Source organism: Colletes gigas, unplaced genomic scaffold (genome assembly GCF_013123115.1).
Source record: "Colletes gigas isolate AHSC1104 unplaced genomic scaffold, ASM1312311v1 Colletes_gigas_Sc00025, whole genome shotgun sequence".
In the NCBI taxonomy this organism is placed as follows: Eukaryota; Metazoa; Arthropoda; class Insecta; order Hymenoptera; family Colletidae; genus Colletes; species Colletes gigas.
Genome location: NW_025106654.1, coordinates 2,314,224 through 2,326,362, shown reverse-complemented (window position 1 = coordinate 2,326,362; position 12,139 = coordinate 2,314,224). Strand labels below are relative to the sequence as shown.

At 41.1% G+C, this 12,139-nt stretch overlaps 1 protein-coding gene across 4 annotated transcripts in view; it reads left to right on the top strand.

Annotated features, from left to right (window-relative positions):
• The window catches only part of LOC122401495 (serine/threonine-protein kinase tricornered), a 64,823-nt gene that overhangs the window by 409 nt on the left and 52,275 nt on the right, over positions 1-12,139 (top strand). Inside the window, exons 1-2 of one of the 4 annotated variants that reach the window (XM_043403659.1) lie at positions 15-135; positions 4,590-4,723. In XM_043403659.1, the coding sequence (XP_043259594.1) occupies positions 4,645-4,723 (79 nt within the window). In that variant the 5' untranslated portion in view covers positions 15-135; positions 4,590-4,644. Of the gene's footprint in view, positions 1-14; positions 136-4,422; positions 4,503-4,589; positions 4,724-12,139 lie in introns of those variants that run through there. The other 3 variants (XM_043403660.1, XM_043403661.1, XM_043403658.1) reach the window with 3 other exon arrangements.

Genomic DNA, 12,139 nt, shown 5'->3' with positions numbered 1-12,139 from the left:
TACAGTGTGTCTTCGGCGTACAGCGGTGTTAGTCCCTCGTGAAAATTATGGCGAAAGGAGAAGAAATGGTCCCGTTGCCAGCAACGGCTTTCCACCGGGCATAAGACAGTGTGTGGCATACGCTCTTCGTACACGGTAGGAAAGGCTGCTGATATAACGAGCAGGAACTATTGTTATAAACACGATTCATTTACATCGAACTCTGCACAATCCCTTTATACATGTTCGCGCTTGCCGCGCGTACGCTTCTTTCCACGCACACCATCGTACGTGCATTCTATCAACGGTGTTGTTATGTACATACGTCTTTGTGCTTCTCCACACATCTAAGAAATATCGTGACAGGAACGCGCGTGGAACCGGTCTTGTTCTCTTCAAATGCTTTCCAACTCACCTTCGTTTCTTGATCTCTTTCTTCCACGAAATCATCAAATTCTCGCTTTGCTTGAACATCTTATCTTGCTAATCGTGTGCACGTTTGAAACATAATGCGTTTACGGTTCACGCACGACATCGAACACGCAGACGTCCACTCTTTTGTCGTTTCAGATACCGAATGTCCCAAAACTGGTGTAACTTTGCTATATTTGTTACGCACAATCACAATCTAAAATGTTTTCTATATTGTTTTTACGTTAAACACGTGTATGTATTTGTCTCGATGCATTGCAGCAAACACCTCAAGAAAATATGATTACGATTAATTTTCGTGAACTTTTTCGAAAGTTTTGTAAGTGAATTTATTCGTTCTATTGGAATCCAGGAAATTCCCGTGCAAATACATGGGAACTTTTGTTTTTTTCCAGCTTCCTGGAATTTCTTCAAACATACAGGGTGTTCGGTCATCTCTGGGAAAAATTTTAATGGGAGATTCTAGAGGCCAAAATAAGACGAAAATCAAGGATATAAATTTGTTGATTGAGGCTTTGTTAAAAAGTTGTAGAAACATTTCCGGCCACACAGTATATTTTCGGTAAAGAATTTTTTTTCCCGAAAGGACGTAAGATTTTGGGGGTATGTGTATTGACCAAAAATGATTGTAATTGACCCCTGCAACCAAAAATAATTTTTTTAGAACGATTTGAAACTGTTTAATTTCGCTAAAAAAGCACCTACTCGAATTTTTTTCTCGAAAGTGCGTAGGATTTCGGAGGTATGTGTGTTGACCAAAAATGATTGTAATTGACCCCTGCAACCAAAAATAATTTTTTTAGAACGATTTGAAACTGTTTAATTTCGCTAAAAAAGCACCTACTCGAATTTTTTTCTCGAAAGTGCGTAGGATTTTGGAGGTATGTGTGTTGACCAAAAATGATTGTAATTGACCCCTGCAACCAAAAATAATTTTTTTATAACGATTTGAAATTTTTTTATTTTGGTCTCTAGAATCTTCCACTAAAAGGTTTGGTTAAAATTCTATCATAAATTATAATAGTAGATCACCGTTCTAAGGGTGTAGAATAGCTATGGTAGCGAGGCAAAAACATTTTTGTACATTCTGCATTAGAAAATTCCAGAAGATCGAGTTTCGAGTGGTATTTTACTCGAAATCGATTAGGAATCGTCTCGCGTCTCGATGCTGGTTTTTATTCGGAAAAATCGACGTTTTGGATGCGTGTGCATACGTTTGGTTGGTAAATGTCGCATTTATCTAGAGACGCGCGTAAAGGGAGCGGCGTCGTGGACGTCGGTCGGACGTGTACACTTACGGACGCACGAAACTAAAGGTAGAGAGAAAAGACGGTCGTTGGCCGAAGGAGAAACGACCGGAGTCTCCTCGGTCGAGTCGACGGAGCCTGTTTCACTACGGAGCTACGCTCTGTCAAGTCTGTTCAGCCTGCGAACGAACCTTCGGACCGTTCTGCCGCGAATAAATCACAATTTTACGTTGGCGAACCTGGATTTATTTAGGTCTTAATTTTCAGTTTTGCCCCGCGGCTTCTGTGCAAATCATTCTGCCGCATTCGTTTAACGTCTAAGCAGAATTTTCATTATTAATAATAGAACGAGCACCGTTCGAGAATAGATCGATCGATACGACGTAAGACGCTGTTTAATAACGATGGTAAAATTTCGCTCCCCGAGAGGAAAATTGTCGTCGCGTTGGAGCTTTTAAATAAGGAAAGTTTACGAGCAGTTAGTCGAGCGCGAGATGTGGAATAGTACGTGTTTACGGCAGTTGGCATCGGAGGTCAATATACAGTTAGGGACACCGTGATATCCTCGTCTCTATTTCGTCGAGCGCGTACCGCGACACTTGCAAGCATCGTGCTTAAAATTATTATCAAGCCGCCATATGCAATGCTTCGAATTTCGACTCTCGCGAGGATCGTAAATATCGTGATTGTAAAAGTATGCCTCAGGGTCGAGGATGGAAGATTGTAAATGGCAGAAAACCTTCGTACAACACGGACTTGTTAACTGAGATTCCTATAACGTGGCGAAAAAAGTGCGAAAATCCTCATATACCGTCGTGAATCACGCTCGTATAACGCGGTACAGGCAGTCTCATGTACAGCAACACATGGGGATTCCCAGTTCCGTAAACTCCTCGATACGTGCATGTGTGTTTCCATGCAGTGGTTTTGTGGTATTGCGTCAGTTCGGTTGCTCTTGGAAAGAACACGACAAATTGTGTTTTCTTTTTACACCGCCGTAACGTACCGTCACATTTTTTACGAGCTGTACGTCTCGAATCTCGTGGTTTTCATTATTACGGAACTCCTATATTACGCGTTAACATGGTGGGTTTACCGTACTAGCAGGACGAAGGTCGGGGGAACAATGAGATTTGGAACGAGATTGTTTAAAACGGATGTTACTCGTTCTGTGGCGATAGATAAGTAGAAAAGATCTCGATCGACGTTCAAAAGTTTCAGTAAACGTAGCTAACTAGAGAACTTTTTCTAAAATAATCATTTTTCATTGTGCTTCTCATTAGGCCTAAATAACAAATTTGTCGATCGTCTGGAAAAACACGGGGAATCGCTTGAGAATTATTTCGATTAGATATGGAGAGTTTGATCGAAAAAGACAACATTTCGTATGCGTCAATCTTACACTTTGTCATATCGTACTCGGGGCGATACAATTGTACAGGATGCACTCGGATAACGCGGAGCTAGATAAGTTTACTTCGCAACAAATACGCCATTATGCTCAGATTTACGTTTCAATTACATTCGGGCAAGGACGCGTGCGCGAACAACAATAAACTAGTAATCGGTGGAAAAGTTTGGAGGACATCGAAATTAATCTCCAGAAATATTATCAACTGGAAATAATAAGTATCAAAGTCCTCGTGACCCCAGTTTCTAATAAATCGTCGACGGTTCTCTAAATGTAGGTCAGAGTCTCTTCGATATTTTATACACGAATGACCAAATAACCAGATATTAACAGCTAGATTAGCTCGTGGTCTACTTTATCAGGTGGACAAAAATGTGTTTCCAATTCCATAGAATGGATTTCTCGAATGCCAATTATCAAAACATGCTATTTCGAAAAATTCTACCTTGGTATCGATGCGCGCAATAACGTGTTCGGTGTTTGTCGGAAATTTTTAGAGCATGTTAATTTGCTGGAAACATGCGATCGAGCAAGTTCAATAAACCTACTAATTTCCACAAGGATAACGACTCGTTGTATTCGTTTATCTGCACAAAATAAGTTTTAAACCATAGTATAATTTGTGACATTCAATAAATTGGTAGCACACTTCCAGGGCTTTTGTTGGCGCGAGGGAATCCATTATGTCGAATATATCGCTTGAAGTTAATAGGCAGCTCAGAAATATTAATAGTAATACCGTAAGGGAAAGTAGGAGGTGAGTCATCGTCAAAAGTATAAATCGACTAAAAATAGGTTGCAAATAATTGGGCTACGTCGTTTCTGCTATGCAGGAACGTAGCAAAAAGATGACTATCGGGGAACAAATTTGTATACAATGGATCTCGCAGTTAATTACGTAATTATATAATCTCAAACGTTATAGGTGGTAATTTAATTGCTGTTTTGGACTGTTTAATTTGTACACGGCGTTTCGATTCGTTGGTGAACCGTAGAGGTTTCTCGAGCGATACCTCGACGAGACGCAATTCGATGTTGATACTTATTTGTACAGCGTCTTGTTAACGTGTATGCGGCAGTTTACGTGGGTGCATGCTCGTTCGTTTCTCATAGTAGCCGCATCGGGTCCTTGACTCTGCCACTGTCAGTAAGTAAAGCGAAGCTTTACGTAAGCACTTTCTATCCGCGAAGGCATGAAAACGATCGGAGAAAAACGCTGTCTCGTGCCAAACCGCAAAACGCTTAGCAATGTCGTGACTGTTAGCGAATCAAAGGATTTCCGCCCTTTCGATCGTCTTTAAAATTTGTATGGAAAAAATGGAATACCTCTTGAAAGGTGGCTTTTCTCGTTAGTCGTCAGAAGATTCCGTTCAACTCGATCGTCGTATATCACCGGCGGTGATCTAAAAATGTAGAACAAACTGTAAGATAGTGTAAGATTAGAAACGAAAATATTTGTCGAATTCCGCCAGCGCGGCTCAACACGGGGAGCAAAGTTTGCAATGTGATTTTTTTCACAGGTGCGAAGAGGCTACAGAGGTGGAGACGCATCATCAGCAAACAGCGGCAACAACGATGGGCGTCGCCGAGGACGAGACGCCGTCCTCTTTGACTTCTCATCCTAATCCTAACGTTAACAATCCCAACCAAGAAGGTACGTGCTCAACCCCTAAGCTATTTTACTCGTTGAAAATACGAGACTCGGACCAAAAACAACATTCTGAAAATTTTACGAAAATGTTTCCCTCGCAGAAATAGCTTCTAAACGATTTGGAAATTGTTGAAATTGTCAATGGTAAAAATAGCTGCTTCGATGACTCACTCTGCTCGTACGAACACACATAGAATGGTATATGCGTTCGAATTGACGAAAAGTCACGTGCTCGACGCGAGGACTCGCGTCATTTGTCTCTGTTTCTTTTGTGAAGACTACGAATTGTTAGTGGAAATAATAGTGGTCTTTTATGCAGTACCAGTAAAATACGAGACAAAAAAATACTGTATCTGTTCGGTAGATATCAACTTGCATACACGCTTTTGCTCACTGTTACTATATGTGTAAGGCTTTCCAGTGTCTTTCGTCGCGATTTGTTCTATAACTTTTAGACACCTAGTACAGTAGGGAAGTCAAGGAAACGACAGGGATCGTTAAGTTCTGTACAGTGATCACTGGGTGATATGTAACATTGTACAGCTCTGTCGCATCGAGACTTTGCGCGGTGCTTCCGTGTCGGCATAATTAAACGGATTAATGAGCGCGCATTTTGCTTCTTAACTTCGTTCCGAGTTAAAACGCGGGAATGTGCAAGGTTAAAGCGAGCCATGATTAACGTCAATCGCAAGTCCGGATGAAAACTATTCGCAACGTAAGCGTGTCTATATTCGCTCGCTGTATCGTTGTATTCGGAAATTTTTTTATTTTCTAACCTCTATTCGGACAATTTTATCGATGTAATTCTTTATTACACCGTAGCAGAGAATGTCACGTTGTTCTTAAGTTTAAATGTTGGTCGATTAAAACGTCGATCTTCGATTTTTGCGAATTTCGGAGCACGTCAACGGCAACAGTATCGATACAGGTTGGAGACCTCGTTTGCATAAACATGCACCGGTCGAGCGCGGTGGCATTGCTAATACATCGTAGTCGAAGATAACTTCTCGTAAACTAGCGCGAAGAGGCGCCGGGTACGCCTAATTACGGAATGAAATCAACGCTGGTCGAAATCTATCGCGTACTTTTATTAATTATCGCGGTAACGCAACGCGGCGAATCAAACACGGCCGTAAAATGTTCTGCACTGATTCGAGAAACGTTGACTTTGACTAATTGCTATCGATAGTGGTTGAAACCAGAAATAGAGGTTTCTTTTTCTTTGACGTAAGCGTGAACCGGCGGACTTTCTATTTTGCTTGACGTTGTTAAAATTGGAAAGTGTAATGAAGTTTACAGTCGATCTTAACACTTTGGCTGCCGCGTGACCTGTCGATGGGTCACGCCTTTTTCAAACAAAATTTCGTTTATTAAAATATCCGAAACCGCCCCGTCGCATTCGTACTTACGCGTTTCGTTGCGTTTCTATTCTTTTTATATTTGATCTGGTTCGTTTTGATTCTTTCATCGACTTCCGAGCACACCACTTCCTTGTTCTTTTCTCAGTTGCAATGCATAACTTGTTTCTCAGTGGAATGCATAATTTTGCACTCGCAGTTACGCATTAAAGGTACATTCAACTCGCGAGACCGACTGGTTTTTAATAAAACACGGTCTTTTTAATATGCCACGTAAGTAGATTCGGAGCAAATAAGCAGACGTAGACTGTTCGGGAGATTAATGTTCTCCGTAGGTAATTATCGTCGTTGAATGTCACACGCGTTTCGATAACGCCAATATAAAAGTATACGCGAGCTTTATTTACACAAGAAGATGCTTGTCCAACGTAACAGCAAAGTTCGATGTAATGCAAATATGTATATTGGACAAAGGATTTGAGTCTGTCGTGAATATTCATACGGCTGCATCCATAAAAGTGTTTCAAAAGGTTTGTCTAAACGTTCCGCTTTACATATGCCTTTTATGTTCCCCCGCGATATATCTGCGCTATTATATTTCCTTACTGTTTCAGAAAATTGTACATTCTAAAACGCGATAACCGCCCGTTCGTGCGAATATTCTATTAACAGTTCTTATTTCTGGAACATAAGTAACGTGTGTCGATGGTAATATCTTACATAGTGTGTACGTTTGCACGCAATACGTACAGTGAGTTGCAAAATTCTTGCAGCAATTTTATAGTAACAGGCAACGCGAAAGGACGGTAAAAAGAGTGTGATATTTAATAATACATCCAGATTGTTTAAAAAGAAACTATTGGTTCGAAACAAATCGTTGAAAGTAGGGATATCCGTCTAAAAAAATGGTTGTTATCGTCGAGTTAGCATAACCGTAGCACCATACGCAGAGTCGACGTAAACAATTATGAATATGTAGGCGACACGTACAGGCGGCGTGATAAACCGAGAAAGTTTATTATCGTCTTTTGATACGCGCACCACTAGGTACGCGTTAACGCGTGTACGTATACGAGGATAACGAGCCGGAAACAAAGTCACTGGTTTCTTCTGTTCAGTTTTTTCTCCGAAGAGAAGATGAATAAGTGAATTAATCTTATCGTTGCTTACTCAGACGCGTGTCGAGCGTTCAGACTATGCGACTGCACGATCGTTGGCCAGACCGCTGGATGTTTTTCAACGAGCCAACTGAAAATTACTTGGTATCGCGCGGCGATTTCCGTGGACGTTCATCGATCGGTGCACTCGATACTGACGCGGGAAAATGCACGAACGTTTCAAAGAACGTTGCAAAATGGTTCCCCAAACGCATCGCTAAGCCAGGAACTTGGTAATTAATTCGGATGTGGAAAAAAGTAGGTACACTTTCTCGAATAGGAGACGCTCTGGTAGGTGTTTATCTATCCGGTCACTTCCGGTACTTTACCACCATTATATTCGGCGATTCTTTTCTTTGCACAAAAGAACGGTATTTTCGCAATGGCGTCCCTGAAGTGGCACTATCGCCGACGTAGCATCTGGCTCGAATACCATCGGCTTGAAAACCGACAAATTTCAGTTGTATTTTTTTCGGTTGCATCGATCGTTTATGCGGGAAACGGTGCAAAACTACGACGACGCGCCAGCAGTCGTCGTTTTATAGTTGGATTTAATTAAAGAGTTTTAATAATGAACAGAATTAACCTTCCGAAGATAAGAAAATAGGGAAGAGTCAAAAGTTACCAATATACATTTTACGATCCACGATCGTAACAATATTTTTTTGAATGGTATCTGTTCCGAAGATTTCTAAAAATATGTATTTTTTTCAGTAAACAAAACGAGAAAACAATACAAAAATATTGAACCTCGAAACTAAAAAAGAAGCCCCGATCGTATCGTAAACCCTAATCGTCTTTTAAACTTTAATAACATGTACGTTTGCCATCTCGTTAAAATAATAACGATGCCTGTACGAATGGCTGCAATAAACGCAAAATAACCGGCCGAAGCACTCGCGAGACCATCTTCTTATTCGTTTGCCATTTCGTTAATAGACGTTTATAAGCGCACTAAATTTATTTTTCTATTCCGATCGCGCACTCGCCATTATTTGGGTCTTAAGCTTATTTTAAACGTTTCACGTTTATTTTCATGTTCGCGCTAACGGTCGGTGTATTTATGGCCACCTTTTGTTTATACGCGATTGCTTCTGGCGTCGTGACATTGAAAATTCGATGGGATTTAGTTTAATCGTATGTTTATTATTTGCTGGATCGTCGCGCGCGTTCTGTTTTTAAAAACAAGCTTGAACATTTGGTAAAATGGCACGGTTAAAGTGCGCAGAGTACGGATTCCCGTGATCTCTCTCATCAGCATTTTTCTCGCGACGAAGAATAAGGTTTTGTGTCGCATCCTTGTACGGAAAGAAAGGAAGGATATGGTTGGAAATACGAAGCGTACCAAACGCCACGGTGTGTACAATTTGTTGCGCAAGGACCATTGTTTTCGCAACTTCTGTTAAAGAAATGGAAAGCGCGCGCAGCTTCCTGTAAATCTTTCCTATAATACGCGGAAATGACTTTCTTGCTGCTGGTTTCCGTCGTAGAAAATTAATTGATCTCTCTTTGAAAGTGCACGCGTGAAATTTTCTTCAAAAAGTTCCCGCCACTGTCGCGTTACGTAACCAATTGTACAAACGCACGATTTTTTTTCGTACACAGCGCCATTACTCGGAGATAGTTGTTTCAGTACAATTTTAACGGCTTGACAAGTTTGATCAACCTTTATCATCGAGTCGTCATAATCATCCTAATTACACGTTACCCGAACGACTCGACTACTTTTGTGTTCCACGGGATAAATGTTATGGCGCATGTGAAATCTTCCTTAAGGTCATATTTTTGTCGAGATTTCAAGGTCGTCGACATTTTTTAAATAGAACTCCATGTTTGTATCACCGGATGGCGTAATAGTGAAAGTCAGAACCAGTTTAATGACGTGTACAACATGATCTTGTAACGACTGAGTACGAGAAATAAAAGTTATTTGGAGGCTCGCGTTAATATGGCGTCGAGAAAGATGTGTGGTCAGAAAATGTAACCTTGAGAAAAACTTATTACGTGGAATTTCGACCCACATTGTCGATTCCAGCTAAGGTGTTATTGTATTGACGAAGTGAGCGATCGCAGACTAAACAGTCTGATACTTTCTGACTCGGTAGTACGTCACGAGAACCAAACCGCGAAAGATTTAAGGGGCATTCTGGTCTAGGTAAAGTTTTAAACGATTCGTATCGTTTGTAAGCATAGGTATGATTGGTTGGTCAGGTTTGATACCTTCGAAAGACGATGGACGAAGCACACGCGTGCCATATTTTAGGAAAATCGTTGAAAGGCTGGTCGGTGTGGGTTAGCATTGTTAGATCTTCCACTGTGTTGCCACGTATCTACGTCCCGACTATGTTAACGTTATTAGAGTGGAAATCCTGCTTGGATGTATTTACGTGATCGCTCTACCGATTCTTTTCCTCTCTAAAAATCACCCACTAGCATGTGCAGTTTGTCGATCGACCTATTGTTTCCAGCAGTCAGAGTAATTTACTAGTCGAAGGGAGATGTTATCGATGATGTGTAAAGAATCGAGCCGTTGAAATAGTACGGAATCCTGAAACGTGGCATAATTATTTTACAGTTAAAAATATTTATTTCACCGTAACGGGAGCTACTTAATTTCAGCCTTTTAATCGTCTATCAATGTTTCGACTCCATTTTCGGGTCGTTTTCGGGAAACACTAATTTGTAGGTTATAACCGGAACGTGAATCTCTAATTGCGCACAGTAATTGTGTAAAAATATAGTAATTGTAACAAAATAATGAGATAAGAAATTCCTCTGGTCACGCGGTGAAATTATAAATTCGGACAAATCCTGTTACGGTTTATTAAATATGCTTGCGAATATTAAAAATTCGAAGAAACGTTAATTAGTCTCCAGAAGGTTGCTCAAAGCTATTGCAACGATGGAGAACGATCGACTTTTACGACGTTGAGCCAATCAAAACCGGAAGCGTGCGTAGCGTTTTCGCGCGTCGTATTCGATTTGGCGGAGAAAGTACGTTGACAATTTCCTATGTTGTAGATTATGCGATATATATTCGCGGTTGGTAAGCTAACAGTTCCGCAATATTTTCACCTGGTATGCGACACGTAGTGTGGAGTACTGCAGTATTTCAGTTAGGTCGGGCTGCGCTTTGAACCGTTGCCAGCAACGTCTTCCTCTTTGTCATCCTGGTTTTACCTCTTCGTTGCTCGAGCCTTCTGTAACCTCGTCTCTTCGTATTCGTTTCACCTACAGGTATTCTAGGTCAAGTGTGTATTTTAATGATCAGCGACGTTGACAAAGATTTTTTCGAGTTGCACGAGGACCCGGAGGGATCGAAGCCGCGTGGGCGAGCGATCGTCCTCTGTCGATCTTTGCACCCACCGTTCCTTTAACAATTTTTTTTACAAACACCGTTGCCAGCGTGCCCTACTTCTCCTTTCCAGTTTATCGTACGAGCAATCCTATCTTGCCAAATGAAAAATCTTCGTCCTTCTGATCCACAAATTTTCGTTGATAAAACATTCGAGACCCACTTATCGCCTTGCAAAGTTTACATATGCCAATCGTCGACAGATCGTGTCACCCGGTGGATGTTGCAGACCAGAAAAAGAGTTGAAATTTGTTAGACAGTAACGTTGGAAAGGGATAATACCGATACGCCAGACGGTGCTCGATGGCATCGTCGTGTCATTCGACCCAGTCTAATAAGATATACATATTAAATGGAGATCTCGGTGACGCGAGCGCGATCATTACCGTTCTCTTAATACGAGTTATTCGCACGTGTAAAAACGGAAATTCTCGAAGAATCCGCACACGGAGGGCACTGTCCTTAATGCATTGCATAACGCAGCCTCATTACGGAATCCTCGGTGGCGCCTCTATTTTTGCACCAAGACTACCGTGCCTGGCGTCCAACCGTTTTACGATTAATTACTGGAATCTCTGCGCTGCTCCGTGGCTCCTGACCGACGACGCCGATCAACGTCCGCGCTAGACATCTAGATTTTACAGTCTCTTTAAATGCGAACCCGTCCAATAACGAATGCTTATCGTCGTTCAACGGACCTCCCGCTACAAACCCAGCGAAATTGATTTCATTTGCCAACTCGACGACCGACAGTCTTGTCTTTGTTAACCGTCTCTCGGTCTGTTTCGCGCCTTATTCGGAAATACCAGTCTCACTTCTAATTTTCTGCTCCGATAGTGAATTCGTATCGTCAACTGTTCGCTTACGAAGCGATCTTGGAGCGTATCATTTTTATATTATGCGTCTCTTGTTTGTCCTACGAAGGCATATTTCGATTTCGATTACTTACTTCCGATACTCGTACATTAATTTTGGTAAAAAATTTCAATTAGGATCAATTTTATCTAAAATTGCACTCGATAAGGCGTTATCGTTTAAATGGAGTTGAATCGTTCGATACAATCTTGCAAAAGAACGAATAGAAATTGTTTTTAATCGTTTCGCTGACAATAACGGATCATTTTAAATGTCATTTATCTTTGAGTGCTCGCATTGTTTCACGAAGTACCATTCGCGAGCCGCGATTATAATGTTATACAACTGATACGCGAATGTATAGCTCAGGATAATTTTTTACCTTTTTGTCGTTTTTTTATTTTTACTCCTGAAGGGGAGTCAGAGGGTCAGATGGTCAAGGGGTAATATTTAAGGGCCCACAGTACTACTATTGAGTTTTAAGAGGTGAAATAAATGGACAGTGTACAACAGTGCTTCTCACACTCAAATATGCTCAAACGTGGATGTCTAAAATAAGGCGCACTATTATTGACTTTTGATCCCCTATATTTCGGAAACTGTTCAATTTACGAGCCCATTGGAACTTTTCATCAAGGCATAATGAACTACATCATATCAAAAGTTCAGCTAATTTAACACGTTGACTGCCACG